The 21,673-nt window shown below is 43.0% G+C and overlaps 1 protein-coding gene across 3 annotated transcripts in view; it reads right to left on the bottom strand.

Moving 5' to 3' along the window:
• LOC124147086 (tyrosine-protein kinase JAK2-like) overlaps positions 1-21,673 on the bottom strand; it is a 35,764-nt gene that overhangs the window by 12,444 nt on the left and 1,647 nt on the right. For 2 of the 3 annotated variants that reach the window (XR_007223082.1, XM_048402882.1), the window contains exons 2-11: positions 17,382-18,280; positions 16,602-16,709; positions 15,659-15,822; positions 13,041-13,330; positions 10,800-10,940; positions 9,431-9,537; positions 8,530-8,745; positions 7,325-7,476; positions 5,457-5,607; positions 2,387-2,561 (exon numbers count right to left, since the gene is read on the bottom strand). Coding sequence is in view for 2 of the 3 variants with exons in the window: in XM_048402882.1 (XP_048258839.1) it covers positions 2,387-2,561; positions 5,457-5,607; positions 7,325-7,476; positions 8,530-8,745; positions 9,431-9,537; positions 10,800-10,940; positions 13,041-13,330; positions 15,659-15,822; positions 16,602-16,709; positions 17,382-18,278 (2,401 nt within the window). In the remaining variant the exon portion in view is untranslated. The remainder of the gene's footprint in view (positions 1-2,386; positions 2,562-5,456; positions 5,608-7,324; positions 7,477-8,529; positions 8,746-9,430; positions 9,538-10,799; positions 10,941-13,040; positions 13,331-15,658; positions 15,823-16,601; positions 16,710-17,381; positions 18,281-21,673) is intronic. The other variant, XM_048402889.1, reaches the window with a different exon arrangement.

The following is a 21,673-nucleotide window of genomic DNA, read 5'->3' as shown; positions in this document are numbered from 1 at the left end:
GAAACAACCACAACGTCATTACAATGTCATACACTGGACACTACCACACATCCTTACAATGTCATACACTGGAAACAACCACATGTGATTACAATGTCATACACTGGACACGACCACACATCCTTACAATGTCATACACTGGACACTACCACACGTCATTACAATGTCATACACTGGACACGACCACACATCCTTACAATGTCATACACTGGACACGACCACATGTCATTACAATGTCATACACTGGACACTACCACACGTCATTACAATGTCATACACTGGACACTACCACACGTCATTACAATGTCATACACTGGACACTACCACACGTCATTACAATGTCATACACTGGACACTACCACACGTCATTACAATGTCATACACTGGACACGACCACACGTCATTACAATGTCATACACTGGACACTACCACACTTCATTACAATGTCATACACTGGACACGACCACACATCATTACAATGTCATACACTGGACACGACCACACATCCTTACAATGTCATACACTGGACACGACCACATGTCATTACAATGTCATACACTGGACACGACCACACGTCATTACAATGTCATACACTGGACACGACCACACATCCTTACAATGTCATACACTGGACACGACCACATGTCATCACAATGTCATACACTGGACACGACCACACGTCAATACAATGTCATACACTGGACACGTCATTACAATGTCATACACTGGACACGACCACACGTCATTACATGTCATACACTGGACACAACCACACGTCATTACAATGTCATACACTGGACTCAACCACACGTCATTACAATGTCATACACTGAACATACAGATGGACCCACTTTCATCATCCCTGCCCTGAACATACAGATAGACCAACTTGCAACATCCCTGCCCTGAACATACTGATAGACCCACTTGCAACATCCCTGCCCTGAACATACTGATGGACCCACTTGCAACATCCCTGCCCTGAACATACAGATAGACCCACTTGCAACATCCCTGCCCTGAACATACAGATAGACCCACTTGCAACATCCCTGCCCTGAACATACAGATAGACCCACTTGCAACATCCCTGCCCTGAACATACTGATAGACCCACTTGCAACATCCCTGCCCTGAACATACTGATAGACCCACTTGCAACATCCCTGCCCTGAACATACAGATGGACCCACTTGCAACATCCCTGCCCTGAACAAACTGATAGACCCATTTGCAACATCCCTGCCCTGAACATACAGATGGACCCACTTGCAACATTCCTTCCCTGAACATACTGATAGACCCACTTGCAACATCCCTGCCCTGAACATACTGATAGACCCATGTGCAACATCCCTGCCCTGAACATACTGATAGACCCACTTGCAACATCCCTGCCCTGAACATACTGATATACCCACTTGCAACATCCCTGCCCTGAACATACTGATGGACCCACTTGCAACATCCCTGCCCTGAACATACTGATAGACCCATGTGCAACATCCCTGCCCTGAACATACAGATAGACCCACTTGCAACATCCCTGCCCTGAACATACAGATAGACCCACTTGCAACATCCCTGCCCTGAACATACAGATAGATCCATTTGCAACATCCCTGCCCTGAACATACTGATAGACCCACTTGCAACATCCCTGCCCTGACAATACTGATAGACCCACTTGCAACATCCCTGCCCTGAACATACTGATAGACCCACTTGCAACATCCCTGCCCTGAGCATACAGATAGACCCACTTGCAACATCCCTGCCCTGACAATACTGATAGACCCATTTGCAACATCCCTGCCCTGAACATACAGATAGACCCACTTGTAACATCCCTGCCCTGAACATACTGATAGACCCATGTGCAACATCCCTGCCCTGAACATACTGATAGACCCACTTGCAACATCCCTGCCCTGAACATACAGATAGACCCACTTGCAACATCCCTGCCCTGAACATACAGATAGACCAACTTGCAACATCCCTGCCCTGAACATACTGATAGACCCACTTGCAACATCCCTGCCCTGACAATACTGATAGACCCACTTGCAACATCCCTGCCCTGAACATACTGATAGACCCACTTGCAACATCCCTGCCCTGAGCATACAGATAGACCCACTTGCAACATCCCTGCCCTGAACATACTGATAGACCCACTTGCAACATCCCTGCCCTGAGCATACAGATAGACCCACTTGCAACATTCCTGCCCTGAACATACAGATAGACCCACTTGTAACATCCCTGCCCTGAACATACTGATAGACCCACTTGCAACATCCCTGCCCTGACAATACAGATAGACCCACTTGTAACATTCCTGCCCTGAACAGGATGACGACAAAAGGTGAACTATACATACATTCGTAAACCTTCCGGGAGATGTCTTTAACAGAGGGCCTGTTTTCGGGATCTGAGTCCCAGCACAGCTCTATGTACTTCCAGATCCCATCCTTGCAGTCCGGTGCCGGATCATCCTCGGTCACAGTCACAATCTCAGGCCGAGGGGGGCGGCCGCCCTCTTTGAAAAAGTTTTTCTGCAAGAAGAAATTATTTTGATATCAAACATTGAGAGAACTATAACAACACTTATTACCACAATACAAACAACATCAGACAAAATATTGGGTCGGGGCGTGAGAAATATAGGTTAACAAGCATGAAATACTCACATTCCCCGCCAATATGACATGTTGGGTGTGTGCAATGCATTAGCTATGTTCACTGGGCCTTTTTGTAAAGAAATATAGTACGTTTTTCAAGATCTGCTCCGGAAACGAGGACTACCTCCATTTTCAGTCTAAATCAAAGTCGTTGCAATGGAAACTAAAAAAACCCCAAAAATTCAAAAATCCCAAACTATCAAAAGACACCAGTTCACCACTAGACCTATCTATGTGCCAAGTTTGACGAAGAAATATGGTACATTTTATAAGATCTGTTCCGGAAACGAGGACTACTGCCATTTTCTGTCTAAAGCAAAGTTGTTGCCATGGAAACTCGAAAAATAAAAAAAAATTTAAATCCCAAACTATCAAAAGGCACCAGTTCACCACTAGATCTATCTATGTGCCAAGTTTGGTGAAGAAATATGGTACGGTTTTCAAGATCTGCTCCGGAAACGAAATGTGATGGATGGAAGGACGGACAGACGGCACCCATTCCTATATCCCCCTTCGAGTTCGTGGCGGGGGATAATAACATAATCTCAAAATGACATGGACAGGGACAGGGACACAAGCATTAGGTAGTGGGGATGTACTGTGCCTCGAAATCTCACAGGGACACAGACATTCGGTTGTGGGGACGTACTGTGCCTCGGAATCTCACAGGGACACAAGCATAAGTTGGTGGGGACGTACTGTGCCTCGGAATCTCACAGGGACACAAGCATTAGGTAGTTGGGACGTACTGTGCCTCGGAATCTCACAGGGACACAAGCATTAGGTAGTGGGAACGTACTGTGCCTCGGAATCTCACAGGGACACAAGCATTAGGTAGTGGGAACGTACTGTGCCTCGGAATCACACAGGGACACAAGCATTAGGTACAAGGACCTATTCTGTCCTGCAATCTAGGAACATAAGCATTAGGTAGTGGAGATGTACTGTGCCTCGGAATCTCACAGGGACACAAGCATTAGGTACAAGGACCTCCTGTGCCTCGGAATCCCACAGGGACACAAGCATTAGGTATCGGGGACGTACTGTGCCTCGGAATCTCACAGGGACACAAGCATTAGGTAGTGGGGACCTACTGTGCCTTGGAATCCCCACAGGGACACAGACATTGTGGACTGGGGACCTATGTTGTCCTGCAATCTTAGGGACTCAACCATCAGGTACTGGGGGCGTACTCTTCCCCTGAGTCCCAACAGGAGGCTAAGCATTGGGTACTGGGGGCGTACACTGTCCTCTGAGTTCCAACAGGAGGCCAAGCATTGGGTACTGGGGGCGTACTTTTCCTCTGAGTCCCAACAGGAGGCCAAGCATTGGGTACTGGGGGCGTACTCTTCCCTTGAGTTCCAACAGGAGGCTAAGCATTGGGTACTGGGGGCGTACACTGTCCTCTGAGTTCCAACAGGAGGCCAAGTATTGGGTACTGGGGGCGTACTTTTCCTCTGAGTCCCAACAGGAGGCCAAGCATTGGGTACTGGGGGCGTACTCTTCCCCTGAGTCCCAACAGGAGGCTAAGCATTGGGTACTGGGGGCATACTCTGTCCTCTGAGTCCCAACAGGAGGCTAAGCATTGGGTACTGGGGGCATACTCTGTCCTCTGAGTCCCAACAGGAGGCCAAGCATTGGGTACTGGGGGCCTACTCTTCCCTTGAGTTCCAACAGGAGGCTAAGCATTGGGTACTGGGGGCGTACACTGTCCTCTGAGTTCCAACAGGAGGCCAAGCATTGGGTACTGGGGGCGTACTCTTCCCCTGAGTCCCAACAGGAGGCTAAGCATTGGGTACTGGGGGCATACTCTGTCCTCTGAGTCCCAACAAGAGGCTAAGCATTGGGTACTGGATGCGTACTCTGTCCTCTGAGTCCCAACAGGAGGCCAAGCATTGGGTACTGGGGGCGTACTCTTCCCTTGAGTTCCAACAGGAGGCTAAGCATTGGGTACTGGGGGCGTACACTGTCCTCTGAGTTCCAACAGGAGGCCAAGTATTGGGTACTGGGGGCATACTTTTCCTCTGAGTCCCAACAGGAGGCCAAGCATTGGGTACTGGGGGCGTACTCTTCCCTTGAGTCCCAACAGGAGGCTAAGCATTGGGTACTGGGGGCATACTCTGTCCTCTGAGTTCCAACAGGAGGCTAAGCATTGGGTACTGGGGGCGTACTCTGTCCTCTGAGTCCCAACAGGAGGCCAAGCATTGGGTACTGGGGGCCTACTCTTCCCTTGAGTTCCAACAGGAGGCTAAGCATTGGGTACTGGGGGCGTACACTGTCCTCTGAGTTCCAACAGGAGGCTAAGCATTGGGTACTGGGGGCGTACTTTTCCTCTGAGTCCCAACAGGAGGCCAAGCATTGGGTACTGGGGGCGTACTCTTCCCTTGAGTTCCAACAGGAGGCTAAGCATTGGGTACTGGGGGCGTACACTGTCCTCTGAGTTCCAACAGGAGGCCAAGCATTGGGTACTGGGGGCGTACTTTTCCTCTGAGTCCCAACAGGAGGCCAAGCATTGGGTACTGGGGGCGTACTCTTCCCCTGAGTCCCAACAGGAGGCTAAGCATTGGGTACTGGGGGCATACTCTGTCCTCTGAGTCCCAACAGGAGGCTAAGCATTGGGTACTGGGGGCGTACTCTGTCCTCTGAGTCCCAACAGGAGGCCAAGCATTGGGTACTGGGGGCCTACTCTTCCCTTGAGTTCCAACAGGAGGCTAAGCATTGGGTACTGGGGGCATACTCTGTCATCTAAAGGCCAACAAGGGAACTCACCCATGATGCATCAGCTGGGAGGTTAATGGCCTTATTTGGATGGGTTCCCTTTGACAGCATCTCCCACCATGTCATTGCAAAGGAGTAAATCTCAGAAGCTGAATCCAATTTCCGGAGATTGTCAAATCTCTCAACTGCAACCCAAGGAAGTCTGTAAGAAAGGAACTGGTTACAGCGATCACAATTTTCAAAATATCACATTTATTACCAAGAAAAATACGAAAAAATGTTGTGAAGATATTTCACGCTTTTTTATATATAACTATATAACTTTGAACAAGTCACAAACATATTTCTCTGCAAGCAAAATATAATTTGGAGTAAACTCTCGTGCATTTTCAACAATTGTAAAGTATCTTACCATAATTTTGAACCAATTTTGGCATGCTTAAGAGGTGTATATGTTGCGCTAGATTGATGAAGTAGTGTACATACATATCATACATGACACATCCAAGTTCATCAAAGTGAACTGGACACAACTAGAGCGGTGTCAGGTTTTACCAAACAACATTTTCTTTCATTATTTTTTTCTCACATCTCCAATCATAACAAGTATTTCAATGCACATGACCGAAGCATTAAATTCTTGCACATGATTCGTATGTTGACCACAATATTATGCTTAATAAGTTTGGTCAAAACTGGGATGACTTTAACATTACATCCAGAGTATTTTTGTACCTTGCATCATTCAACAACACATAGCAATCTTTCGATGGTAGAATATGGAAATTATTGCCCAGTCAACATTTCCACTACACTGTCCTGTCGGCTCATTTCGAACAAAACCACTTCAGTGCATTTCACAGGCTTCAACAGCACGCTGTGCGGCTGTGTGCTTGATGTCATACATTTTGTTTACTTGTTTACTAATAAACTGTAAAAACTCAATACCTGATTCAACAGTTCAGTCACGATACATTGTTCTACGGTTATTCCTAGAGCACCAAACATTATATATCTAGACACTGAATTTCCAGTGTTTACATGGAAATAAGTATGTGATGTCATATGCTATGTTGGACAATGTGTTTTACATACAGTATCTTCAGTACTTCTGCAAAACAATGTAGCAGTTACTTCATACTCACATCATCAAACAAAGTTCAGGCCAAGCCAAGAGCAAAAAGTTTAAAAAGTTGAGAAGGTAAAATATCAGTCAGTAATGGCAGAAAGTCATCTTTACATGTCAATATGATTGACATTAAAAGGTTGATGTGTGCATTAATGATATGTGCATGTAACGAGAGCACAGCAGAATTAGGCAGGATATTGTGTTAGCTGTTCAGTCATACTCCACACATCTTCCCGAGGCTTTAAAAGTCCAGTTTCCACCCTTGCCGAACTAGGCTGGAATTCCTGGGCTCGATCGTAGCGCCACCAGTGGCTATTACCAGTTATGTCCCTTCTAAACCTCTCCTATGGACCAATCAGATTCCACCTCTCGTATCACTTGCGTTTGCTTCACACAAAATGGTGGCGCCCAGTCAGGATGATCTGATCGATAATCAAGTTCTATATTGTGGTAAAACGGGTCTTAAATCGTGAAATGCATCAAATCACGTGAGCACCTTAATTAAAAACATGAAAAATTTGGAAAATATCTGCTGACAACGAGTTGACGGTGTACATGCTTTGCAAATCCTGCAATCGACCGAAATCCTCACGACAGTTTACGAACCAGATTTTGATTTCGGTGCGCCATTTTGATTGGACTATGCATAAACTCGTTAGTCCAGCCAAAATGTAACTCCATAATACCAGCCTAGTTCGGCAAGGGTGGAAACTGGACTTTTATAGTCAGTTAACTCTCTTGCCTCGGGAAGATGTACTCAACACCACACATATGTTCATTGTTGACTGACCTCTCGATGTTCTGTTCATCGCTGATAGCATTGCTGACATAGTGGGCTTCCATTCCTGGGTCACTGATCCTCACAAGCAGATCAAGGGCTGTCACGTTCATCACTAAAATGTTCCGACACCGCAGGTTTCCGTGAAAGATTTGTTTCTCTTCCTGGGAACACATTAAGTGAATGTATTGCCCACATTTCCAAGTTGGTATATAACACTAAGTATGTTACTCTATACTTGTCATAAGAGGCGACTAATGGGATCGGGTGGTCAGACTCGCTGACTTGGTTGATGCATGTCATCGTATTCCAATTGTATGGATCGATGCTCATGATGTCAATCACTAGATTGTCTGGTCCAGACTCTGTTATATACAGACTGCCGTCATGTACCTGGAATATTGCTGAGTGTGGTGTTAAACAACAAGGAAAGAAAGAAACAAAACACTAACCTCACAAGCATGTGGAAGATAGGACTTTAAACAATTAGGAGGCTGATTAGAGTTCGGGGTAAGAGATAAGTAGACAACAGAATCACGTTTTGTCTCCGACAAATGATCCATGGCCTTGACCTTGACCTCTAAATCTCCAGGAGGTGAAAGTTCATCATGTCATTACTGTCACCCTCTTCATTCATTACGATTTCCTTACTTTGGTCCACATTCTCCATTATTACATCGGCCCTTGTCAATCCAGACCCCATTAATCAGGACCTTGTCAATCCATGCTTCATTAATCTGGACCTTGTTAATTCAAACCCCATTAATCTGGACCTTGTTAATCAATTCTCCCTTATTACAGCCCTTATAAATACAAACTACATTAATCTGGACATTGTTAATCCATGCTTCATTAATCTGGACCTTGTTAATCCTAAAACCAATTTATCTGGACCTTGTTAACCCAAACCCCATTAATCTGGATCTTGTTAGTTCATTCTCCATCATTCTGGCCCTTGCTGGGATGTTTTTGGAAAGAAAATCTGGTTCAACAAAATACTGCAAAATAATTATTTGCCACAGGAGTAACACCTGACAAAACAAACAAATCATTGTTTGCTGGATGCTTTGAGGGCAAAAGTCCAGTTGTTCGGCTACTCCTTTCTGAGAAATAATTGTATATATTTAAGAAGTGACTAAAATATATCCTGTCTTTAACAAACATCCGCACCCCTCAAGAATACTAAAGGTTGGTCACCAAGTGGTTGTGTGTCCTACCATGGCCTTCAGTCCCTGTGTCAGCTGCTCTACAACAGATATGATCTGGGTCAGACTGAACTGCATGGGGGACTGCCCCATCAGGGTCAGCAGGTCCCCCAAAGGGGCATGCTCCAGGATGACTCGGAACGGCGGCGCCATCAACACGCCATGTAGCTTCACAAACGTCTTGTGGTGCTCCAACTGCATGAGTTTCCACACACCCTTCTGGAAATCCTGTAGATCAGACAATCAGAAACATCAAACAAATCTGTGCGTACATGTCTATCACAGGTAGATACAACTGACAATGCTCCCAGGTTCACAGGTAGATACAACTGACAATGCTCCCAGATTCACAGGCAGATACAGGTAGATACAACTGACAATGTTCCCAAGTTCACAGGTAGATACAACTGACAATGCTCCCACGTTCACAGGTAGATACAACTAACAATGCTCCCAGGTTCACAGGTAGATACAACTGACAATGCTCCCAGGTTCACAGGTAGATACAACTAACAATGCTCCCAGATTCACAGGTAGATACAACTAACAATGCTCCCAGGTTCACAGGTAGATACAGGTAGATACAACTAACAATGCTCCCAGATTCACAGGTACATACAACTAACAATGCTCCCAGGTTCACAGGTAGATACAACTGACAATGCTCCCAGGTTCACAGGTAGATACAACTAACAATGCTCCCAGGTTCACAGGTAGAAACAACTGACAATGCTCCCAGGTTCACAGGTAGATACAACTGACAATGCTCCCAGGTTCACAGGTAGATACAACTAACAATGCTCCCAGGTTCACAGGTAGATACAACTGACAATGCTCCCAGGTTCACAGGTAGATACAGGTAGATACAACTCACTATTCTGCCTGGCTCGGATGGAAAAGATGATATACCAACCTCACTTTTGTGTCCTTCACCAAGTTTAAGTTCTTTAATGGTGACCTTCTCATCCTTATCATCATCATACAGCATGCCTTCCAACACCTGGGTGAACCTGCCCCGCCCTGCAACAACAAGTGAGTGAGTGAGTGAGTGAGTGAGTGAGTGAGTGAGTGAGTGAGTGAGTGAGTGAGTGAGTGAGTGAGTGAGTGAGTGAGTGAGTGAGTGAGTGAGTGAGAATTTTGGCTGGATCCACAGTCGGAACTAGTTTTATCAAAGTGGTGTCATAAGCCATCTGCATGTCCGTTGTTTAACGCTGCACTCAACAACATTCCAGCTATATAGGTTGGCAGTCTGTAAATAATGGAGTCTGGACCAGACAATCCAGTGATTGACATGAGGCAGAGGGGAAGCCTAGTGGTTAAAGTGTGTGTTTGTCACGCCGAAGGCCTGGGTTTGATTTCAAGCATGGGTATAACATTTTGAGCCCATTTCTGGTGTCCCCTGCCGTGATATTGCTGGAATAGTGCTATAACTAAACTCACTCAGCCACTAAGACCTAACACGTCTGGCCAAGACAAACCAGTGGTTGATAGTATGAGCACCTGGACAATGGCACAGATTGCAACCACTGGAACATCAGTCCAGCTAGCTTTAATGACAAAGTTGGGGGAACAAGGACCTGATTTCACCCATTCATCACCTATATAGAGCCAATGATAAACTCCTGTTACATCAGCTGGAATAACAACTACAAGCTGGATGACACATGCCTCGATTTTCCGATGAAACATACCAACATGCATCAACCAAGTCAGCGAGCCTGACCACCCGATCCTGTTAGTCGCCTCTTACCACAAGCATAGTCACCTTTTATGGCAAGTTCTTAAAGCAAATGAGTTATTATGGCGATTTGGTTTTTCAGTTTGGTTTAGCATGTTTAGTTTGTTGTTAACGCCGCACTCAGCAATATTCCAGCTATATGACGGCGGGCTGTAAATAATCGAGTCTGGGCCAGTCAATCCAGGGAATGACATCATAAGGATCAATCTACGCAATTGGGATGCGATGATATGCATCAACCGAGTCAGCGAGCCTGACCACCCGATCCCATTAGTCGCCTCTCGCGACAAGCATTGTCGCCTCTTGCGACAAGCATAGTCACCTCTGGCGACAAGCATTGTCGCCTCTTGCGACAAGCATAGTCGCCTCTTGCGACAAGCATAGTCGCCTCTTGCGACAAGCATAGTCACCTTATGGTGATTTGGGAAACTCAGAGTGCACTCAAATGGTAAATATGAAGATCAAATGAGCACATTATTGAGTAGCCAACACACTTGCAACACTCAAGTTATGAATGTTGCTCCTTGGGAATTGTGGGACTTACCTACGATGCTGAAGTCCTCTTTACATATGTCAACTCCAAACAGTGTCGGACCCTTCCTCACGGTGGACCCTGTAGCAGGAGTGTTGGTGGAGCAATAGTAGTCAATTTCATCACTGCGGTACAGCTCCGAGATGCTGCATTCTACAATGGATACAAGTATTAATTTAATTGTTAGGCCTCTCCGCAGTGCCTTTCGCCTCTTTCGTGAGTAGGTTACTACATCTATAAATATGTGTTTAAGCAAGATTGGCACTCTGCTTTCAAATTACTAAAAAAAAAAATATACACTTTCAACCCTTTTTCAAGTTGTATGTAGGACAGATTTGTATTTGATGAATATTATTCTATCAACATTTGAATATTATTCTATCAACATTTCGTAATTTCGTTGTTCTCATTGTCTTAGGTCAGAAACTGAGACATATAATATTTCCAGAAATAAACAATAATGTCCATTATTTAAAGCTTATTATGCCGAAGATGAATATAATCTTTTGATCATCTCTGTGAAATACAAATCTCTACATGACAAATACTGTATGAGAAGTTTAACTAGTCTAGGTCGTCAGCACTGCATCATACAATACAGTAAATGTGTATGGACGGCTCACTGTATTTCAGTGGATGACATGCAGGGACTTCAAGGCAGTAACCATTCAACATGTCAGTGACCTTGAAGTAATCATCTAAAAATGATGAACAGGTCAGTACATTTGTATTCAGGACATACTAACCGGTACGCTAATGTTTCCCTTTGTCTTATTGGACAAATACTGGATAAGCCAGCACGCACACCCATCCCCCAAAATAAAGACAATAAATATAGATACTGGCTTAAGATTGAAAAATACTTCTATAAAATATTTGGGGTTGTACTTTTTTAAGAAATTACTTAAATTCTATGCTGATAACATTTATCAATTTCAATATTTTTCCTTCCTTAAATTTCCAGGTTATTTGACATGGAAAAGCTTTTACAAAAGTTTGATGAAATTCGCTTAATGTCTATATTTTACAGTCATTTGAAATTCAGCCAATGAGACAAAAGCTGAATCTGCTGAATGACCAACAAATAACTGTCCAGGATCAAGTGGTATTCCAAAACACAGACATTGACACAGTGGAACCACAACAACACATTGATTTTAAACACATTATTAAACCAGTAACAGGAATTTCAGCCGTTCAAAATTTAGTCAGACAGGCAATTCCTCACTTCAGTAATACCTATATGACATTTCAAACACTTCTTTTCTTCAAATAGAGTATATTCGAGATAAATAATTGTAAAGTACATTATTCTCAGTACTTCTTACTTTTATTACATCTATTGAAACCAATGTAGCACCGCACAGTATTAGCTGTTGATAGTGTAAGTTGTAGCAGGATCACGAGGGGCACATGGGGTTTTATGGGGGGCACGGGTGGCCCAGTTGTCTAAGGCGCCGCGATTCGCTGTGCAGAGTTGAGTCCCTTGGCCACGCCAGAAACCTATGATTGTGGGTTCGAATCTCGTTTCGCCCCGATTAAGTTTCTATTTTTGTCAGCACCATACCCGTGCTCGTGGGTTTCATCGAAGTGGTAAACGTCTGAGACCTGCATGACTTCAGGCTTTCCTCCCACATTAATCTGACAAGCCGCGATATAACTGGAATACTGTTAAAAGCGGTGTTAAACCCAACTCACTCACTCACTCACATGGGGTTTTATGCGTCCCTCATTACTCTTTATACGTGATCCTGCCACAACACATTTATCTACCTGACATGTTTTAATATGACATTGTAAAATAATTAAAACAAATTCAAAACACCTGTTCGATTGAGCTGAGATTAACTTGTGCTCTGTCATGTGACTTTCATTGACTCAGAGAAAGCGTGCGTTTTTTCCTTCAAGGTGGGGTATAAGGGATTTATTCTGCCTCTCAGAAATCCTTGTGCAGCCTGTTTTGTTCAAGGCGGGGTATAAGGGATTTATTCTGCCTCTCAGAAATCCATGTGCAGCCTCTTTTGTTCATGGCGGGGTATAAGGGATTTATTCTACCGCTGAGAAAATTACTTCTCTCCAGTATTTTATCAAGATCACATGAACCAATCAGATCTCATCATTCTGACATGGAGGTATCATAATATAGCATGTACCAGTGTATTGCACCTGGGCCATGGATAGCAATGCAACATTAGTATTTGACTTTGATCAATCAATACCAATTCAAGCCTTATTGTTTTAAGACACACTTACCAGTTTTGGGGCGGATCATGTTTGCTTGCTTTCTGAAATGCATCAGAAGGTCCCCGGGTGTGTGAAAAATCAGATCTCCAATATCCCTGTACAGTGTGAATTTCTGGTTTCGCCGGTTGTAAGACAATCGTAGGTGTGATGCTGATTCCTCCTTGCGAGACTGCTTCATCACCCAAAACTCTGTGAGGCTGTGGACACTCTGGTAGATGAGGAAACACACCTCTCGCTGGTTGAGGTCATCTTCAAAGGCAGATAACTCTTTCTGCATCTTACTCTCCGCATCTTTTCTCCTAGCAACAAAATGAAGGAGTGAGAAGGAGACTATTCCAGTTACAACAGATTGTTATATGGCTGTGTATTTTATTCTTTAGCAATGACTGTAGCTGTGTCTCTTTGTTTCTGTTGAGATTCGGTAGACGCTCATTGCATTGTGTTTGGACAGTGATCAGTCATGAGGAAGTTACTATATTTAGATGCTAGTGTGGTGTGTAAAATTCCAGTAGACTGTGGACTCATGCAGAAAACTCTGTCATGTTCTAGTTCCCCCAAGACTGGCGAGGGCACTGTAGAAATTTCCAGTAACTTGTTAGGCTGTATATATTGTGGGATAAGAGGTGGGTGAGGTGAAAAGGGGTTTAACGTCGCGTCCAAGATTATTGCACTTATATAGCGACTTGCATGTACGTGTGTGTGTGTGTGTGTTTGTGTGTGTGTGGCTGCTTGTACTAGTCCGCACTGATGCCGATTTATAGTGCTAGCTCACTGAGATACCATGCCGCAGTTTAACATGAATACCCCACTCAGACACAGTATACTGACTCCGAGCCGACCAGTCCTTGTTTTAGCCCCTTAATGCCGAACGCCAGACAGAGTAACAACAAGTACCATCTTTTAACGTCTTTTGGTATGACGCGGACGGGGATCGAACCTCGGACCTTCCGTTCTCCGGGCGGACGCTCTACCACTAGACCACGGAGGCGGTCTAGTGGGACAAGAGCGTGTTTACGTATGTCTCACACATTTTCATCGCTTTGGTACCAGCATTCATTTGAGGATTGCTCATCATCCCTGATTCCCTGCCTTGACCAGCTCGGAAGCTTGACCACTGTGGCCTATATGTTATTATCACTGACTATTGCTATCACCTCTGTGTTTTTGATACTGACCACTGCCGTCGTGTTATATATTGCCATTGAACATTGTACTGCCACTCTGTTGTGTGCTGCCATTGTAATTGCTGTGCAGTAATTCATGTTGATTTTTAAACCAAGTTAATTTTTGTCATACATTTGTTGATTGTATAAAGCTTGTTGGTTGTTTGTTGGTTTCAAACTAGGTTCTTTTTCGTACAAATTTTAGGGTTAAGATATTGTTTCAACATGTAACAAGATGTGTTCATATGACACAGATATGTGTACAATGGTGAGTAGGAGAAATGATCCATTAAGTGAGTGACATGACGGCCGTGTGGGAGGAAAGCCCAAAGTGATGCAGGGTGCGGAAGTTCATAATCTTCTAAAACTAATGATGATGATATGGTGCTACCATACAGGATTCGAACCCATGTTGGAACCAAGGGATGCATCACCTTAGACCACTAGGCCACCTGTGTCCCAGTCCCACTCTGATGACAAGTCTTTGTAAGATGATCAAGATATGAGCAATACGGCCTGATCCTGACTCAGATTCATATGGTTACCTATAGAGCAAGTCATGACCAAGGGCGGATCCAGCATTTTTAAAAGGGATGGGTCCAAATTTCAAAATCCTCTCACAGACAATTTTACTGCCTTCAACATATTAAATTTGGTTTTTAAAAGGAGGGGTCTGGAACCCCTGTTCCCCCTCTGGAACCGCCTATGAAGACAATGGACCATGCATCAGAAACATAGTGCAAGGGCATCCATTCTGATTCAAATGAAAGTGCATTTCTCTTTTTCTGGGATCAAAGGCTGAGGTCACATCTGAAGCATCTACTGAAGCAGATGACTACTTGTTCATGTTGTTACTGGGTACAACTTGACTCAAATGAAAGTCATTTGCCTGCCATTATACAGCTGTGGTATTGCTGACTGGCATGATAAAATAACACATTTTCTCTAACCACTGGGACGTTATGTAGCCCTCAAAGATCATGGTAGTCGGCTAGCCCGAGACTACTAACTTGTGCTTAGGATTGAGTGAGTGAGTCAGTATGGTTTTACTCCGCTTTTAGCAATATTCCAGCAATATCACAGCAGGGGACACCAGAAATGGGCTTCACACATTGTACCCACGTCGAGAATTGAACCTGGGTCTTCGGCGTGAGGGACGAACATTTTAACCACTAGGCTACCCAACCAACCGCCCTGTGCTGAGGACAAATATAAATCCAATGATGCTGATGATAGACTAGCAGGTATTGAGGGCTATGATTCTGAGCCAATTCTCGATCCTTCAATATTGCTACAAATTGGATGACAGTAGTAAATATTTTTGTCTCATTCAAGCAGAACCAACAACAACTCTGAGGAAAGTGAAATAAGGTTCCCCACGAGTCTTCTGGATTAGCCTTAAACAAAACCAAATGGTTGCAGCTGGTGATGATTTGGTTTCAGCGTAGGCTGTTGTACACTCACAGCATCGGCCCAAAGGCCTTCAGTTCCTTCAGCTGAGTGAGTGAGGGGGGCTCCACAAGCACCTGTGTAGCTATGCTGTCATAGAAGTTGTGCAGGAGACGACAGTATCCATCCACACAAGACACAAACGATTCTGCCATCTTGCTCTCTCTGAACCTTAGCATCTAAAAATAACAAAACAAGCATGAAATACTTGCCAATATCACATATCCGGTTGTATGCATGGCAAGAAATATTGTACGGTTTTCAAGATCTGCTCTGGAAATGAGCACTACTCAGTCAAAGTTGTTGCAACGGAAACTAAAAAAACCCCAAAAATTCAAAAATCTCAAACTATTAAAAGGCACCAGTTCACCACTAGACCGATCTATGTGCCAAATTTGGTTAAGATATCTCTCATGGTTTTTGAGTTCTGCTCCGGAAACAAAATGATACTGATGGATGGATGGATGGATGGATGGACAGCACCCATTCCCATATCCCCCTTCCACTTCGTGGCGGGGGTTAAAAAATCTACATGTGATTACATGTTCGCATTATATTTTGATAATTTTATTTACATAATTTTATTTGTACAAAACCATTGGGTCATTGTTTAAGCATGTCATAATAGAAGTACAACTACTTATAACATGTGGATCATGTTGAAGTGATATCACACAACTTCTGTCACTCTGGGGCGAAAAAAAGAAAAACTTAATAAAAGAATCAGCATTCATTCAGAAATGACAAATTAATAAACGATTTTACTTTGATTCTTTTCTAAAACTGAAATTAGTTATTTGCTGGTTAATAATATAAAAAAACTTAGAATACTGTCATCCACATCAGTCAGTAATAACAGAGTCAACGTGTATGATATGAATCTTGGTTGTCTCAAGGGGTTGGCAAACTTCTTTTCAGGTGAGTTACAAACACGATAATGACAGTGAAACGGAAATACCTTTAGGGCACCATTCCTCCGTATCAGTCGAACCTCCACCCCAAACGCTGGATCTGAAGAGGTGGCTAGGACCAGGTTCTCAATATCTTGAAATGTGCACACAAACTGCTGCCAAACATTAAACAGAAAAATTAAAAATAAATTCTCGAAATTAACTGTCAAATATTTGCTGTAGAGAGACAATACTCAGAAGTGAAAGCTGAAAAATAATGACTTGCAAGAAAATATTTTGAATAATAATTTTTGGCTCGATCATTCTCATCATGTTATTTGTTTGTTTTGATATGGAATTTCTTGTTCTCAGTGCAAAATAAATAAAAGTAAAACACAGTGTGAGGGTGTTGAGAGTAATGTTCTAAAATTTACAAAAACTCAAAACAAAAAAATTAAGCAAACTAATAAATATAAAACACATTTTAAGGGTGTTGAGGGTAACATTCTTAATACACAAAAAAATAAAATATAAAATAATAATAACAAATATATAACTGACATACACAAATGATACGACAAAAGAATCATGATGCCAAAATGATGTGCCATAGATGAGAAATAGATGGTACTGGAACTTAAAACAAGGCAAGAAGCAAGAAATTCATTCAGCATTGCGTATGTAACCATGGAAACATTAGCATTATCATATGTAATTAAACATCAAACATCATGATAATGCTACAACATGTACAATATAAAAATACAAATAATTCAACAGCCTCCAAGATGTTGTCAGTTCTGTTTGTGTAAATTGCATTTCTCCTTATCATGACCGAAAGTACCTACCATGTGGAAGTAGATTCCCGGAGGCTTGGAACAGAACGGATCCACGACAATGTCCACAGGCTGTGTCCTCTCCGGGTTTGTTTGTAGAAGTTCTATTGCATGGTAACACTCTGACCCATATTTCGCCACTTCCTCCAGAACACCATTCATGTACGTGTGCATGTATCTCTCCACACCAATATTGCCATGGGCCGAGGCAAACTTCCCCACTTCCTCCTTAACACTCCGATATAACCGATAATAGGGCCACGGCCATTTGAAATTGAGACGTTCTCTTTCTGGCAAATGTTTCTTCAGACCACAGACTGTAACTCTGGGATGACCGTTGTTTGACTGAAGGGGATGATACTTGCCACCTCGAGCTGGGCTGTTCTGTACCATGGTACAGAGTTTCGGGATGAAATACCCCATCACAACGAAACCCAAAACTTTAGGCCGTTCAAGGTTCTTATTGTACATAGTGGAAAACCTATCGCTAACAAAGTCATCATGGAACTGCCAGAACAAGTACTCCCATGTTTGTCTGTCTAATTTTTCCAGATCGCTTAAATTTGCATTATAAAATCGAAACCGTATTCTGAAGAAGAATTCATAGAGAATATCGTGCCGAGTGAGTTTTTCCCTCATCGTCATCCACTGATTGTGTTCATGGTTGATGAGGGAGAACATCGGGAGTGTTAATGAAGCCATTCTGTGGCTACTGTCTCCACTGGCAGTGTCTTCATCGTCGGAGAAAGATGGCAGTTGGGAGACAACATGGTTGGCAGCTTTCTCACATATTTCTTCCACGGATAATGGGAGTTCTCTCTCTGGGATCAACAAGCAGGGAATGCCACCATAGAAGTTAATCTTCACACCATCACTTGGCACAGGCTGGGTGTAATTTGTGGAACTCATAGCTGAAAAGAAAAGTTGAGTTATTATTGATTTTCATCATATACAAAAAATAGAAGCAGCCACATTGTCAACCATGACTGACATGACTCACTTGAGCATGATGACTGGGAGATGTATAAAGTTTTTTTATTTGTTGTTTAATGTCACACTCACCAATATTCAAGCTGTATGATAGTGATCTGTAAATAATCGATTCTGGACCAGACAATCCAGTGATTGACATAAGCATTGATCCACGCAATTGGGATACCATGACATGCATCAACCAAGTCAGCGAGCCTGACCACCCGATCCTGTTAGTTGCCTTTTAAGGCAAGCAGGGATTTCATAGTTTCAAAGTGATGTCTCATCTTCGTTTTCTTATCACAAACCCTTCATAGAACTTGAGAGTTATTTCAATGGATGGATGGCTATTTTCAGGACATGCCATTCGAACTGGGCCGTGAATGAGACCTGGGTCGTTTTTGTAACAGATAGGAAACATGAAACCCCATATAATTGCGGACGTGACCTGTGGGACAATATGTTTTGAAATAAACGACCTTCAGAATGGGCATGTATTTCATTTTATTATTTATAAAAAAAGGTCAACTTTTATAAGATTAAACCTGTAAAAGTTTGTAGGTCAGTGTTTCCTAATAGTGATGGTGAATTGTGAGGGATTGCCCTTATCTCTCTCAGGATCAGAATCACTCTCAAGGAATGAGTGAGTGAGTGAGTTTAGTTTTATGATGCTTTTAGCAATATTCCTGCAATGGAAATGGGCTTCACACATTGCATCCATGTGGGGAATCGAACCAGAGTCTTCAGCATGACGCGCGACCACTTCAACCACAAGGCTAGCCCCCCCCCCCCCCCACTCTCAGGGAAACGTGGCAGAGCCCAATATAACGTTCAGGAGGAAACAAAACCTGATTATTCAGTGTTAATCATTCATGTTACATACTTGTATTGTTGCATAACAACATTTCCTTGACCTTGGTTTCATCACGTCAATGCTGATAAAAAATGCACTGCAACCAGGAAATATAAACCAGAAGCCACTGCATATTTCCGTGTTGCCTCATCTTTCTGTGCTGGGTGTAAACAAGTTCTACGATGGGATTCATGTCAGATTGTGTCCAAAACACAATCTCCAAGCCAATAAAGTGATAGGTGACTTTCAACCAATCAGAGCACATTTGATAAATTTGTTTGACATGTTTGACGCATGTCTGTCACCTGAAGTTTGTCTCACTGTATTGAGTCATGCGAAGGTCAAGAGAGAAGATAGTGTAAATCTAGAAATGTATGCATTTCCAAATTAATACGACTGCTGTCCCTTAGACAAAAATATCAATGCGACTCCCCCACCCCATACCCAGTGGAATGATACATATCCTTACCTTAATCCAATCAAACAGCAAATAGCAGCGCTTATTAGCACTGAGTAAAACACTTCCATAAAAACAATAAACAGTTTTCCTAAAAACAATACACAAGTTATATGTTTAATAATAATAATAATAATAATAATTGATTTGTAAAGCGCCTAATATCCATCGACAGTTGCTCACTGGCGCTGTGACAAAGTTAAAAAGTAATGTCTATGTACATATGCCAACAATCAGGAGATCTATTGAAAAGCTGAAGTGAAGAAGTGGGTTTTGAGGAGAGACTTAAACGTTTCCTTAGAAGCAGAGTTTCTCAGATTCAAAGGCAAAGAGTTCCATAACTGTGCACTGCAAAAGGAGAAGGCACGGTCAGACATAGCAGAAGTAGACAGAGGCTGATACAGTAGAGCTCCACCAGAGGATCGGAGAGCATGCTCTGGAGAGTACAGGGATATAAGATCTTTGAGATAGTCTGGATAGTCGCTATTGTTGAGGCAGTCGTGAGTGATGATACATATCTTATAGTTTATACGAAAGGAGACTGGAAGCCAATGTAGTGCTTTGAGGACAGGACTGATATGATTGGATCTTGGAACTTTAGAGATGCATCTAGCTGCAGAGTTCTGAATGCGTCGTAGCTTTGATATGGCTTTCATGGGAAGATTAGCAAACAATGCATTGCAGTAATCCAGTTTGGATGTCACAAGACATTGCATCAACAATTTAACTGTTGGAGTATCAAGTAGATGGCGGACTTTACTGATGTTATAGATGCTACGGTAGCATGCTCTGCTGGTTAGTGAAATATGAGTGTCCATGGCCATTGTTGAATCAAAGGTGATTCCCAGATTACGGGCACTGGCAGTTGGGTACACAGTGGTATCACCAATATGAAGGTATACAGAGTCAGGGTGAAGCTTTCTGACTTGCTGTCGCGAACCAAGGATTAAAACTCTGTTGACTGGCATTAAAGAAGTTCAAAGGCAATAAAATTATTGAACCAACAACAGTTCACTGAATGGTATGAGGAGACGGTGTCAACAAGCTTGATACGAGCGGGTACAACTCTTGACCCCAGCAGTGATAACTCACCGAAAGCCTATTGTGTAATCCCTATTCTTTGAATGACCTGATAACTTTGTTATATACTTGTTACAACTGCTGCTCAATAAACCGTGTCTGTGTTTATATTCAAGTTGGTATTTCCACTATCCTAAGTGTGCAGTGAGCCTGTCTTAATGTTGATAGTCATTTGGAGACATAAATGTGAAGTTAATTTATGCCAGCAAAAGACCACTCACATTTTTCGCATTTAATTCACGCTCACGTTAATTTCAAGTTTTACAGTATGGCATGGCAGTATCCCAGGCCCCCAACAGTGTGACCAGTTTGTTTGATGTTTATGCTACAGCTGTATCATGGCAGCCTGCTTTGAACAATTTTTCAGTTATATCAACATGTCAACTTAATGGGAGGAACCTCGAACTGATTTATGCATGAGCACGGTTATCAGGCCTACTAAAGAAAATCAGCAGAGAGCAATGAAACTATGGAATATGTACACACTTTTTAAATTGAAATAGCCACACAAATTACAAACAAGACAGAATCCCCATAAAGTCTGAAACGTAATTATTAAAACCTGCCACATTTTCAATGGCACCAAATACAGTAAATCACGCAGGCCGCAACAAACTGAATGCGCACGCATTTATTGGGGATATATATTTTTGATGACCTTTGCTGATCATGCTCACCTATCATCAGAACATGATTACTGTCAAACCCTTTAAACCAAACCCAAACACTCATGACATGTGCTTACCCTTGACTCCGGTTAGAATATATCTTCAGCAACCCATGCTTGTTGTAAGAGACAACTATCCTTCTTGTAAGAGGCGACTAACGGAATTGGGGGTCAAGCTTGCTGACTTAGTTGTTACATCATATCCTAACCACGTCATATCCTAACCACGTGGATCGATGCTCATGACACCAATCACTGGATTGTATGATCCAGAC

This window comes from Haliotis rufescens, unplaced genomic scaffold (genome assembly GCF_023055435.1).
Source record: "Haliotis rufescens isolate VD_foot unplaced genomic scaffold, xgHalRufe1.0.p SCAF_1, whole genome shotgun sequence".
NCBI classification, from domain to species: domain Eukaryota; kingdom Metazoa; phylum Mollusca; class Gastropoda; order Lepetellida; family Haliotidae; genus Haliotis; species Haliotis rufescens.
Note: the sequence above shows the minus strand (reverse complement) of the source record. Positions and strands in the feature narration are given on the sequence as shown.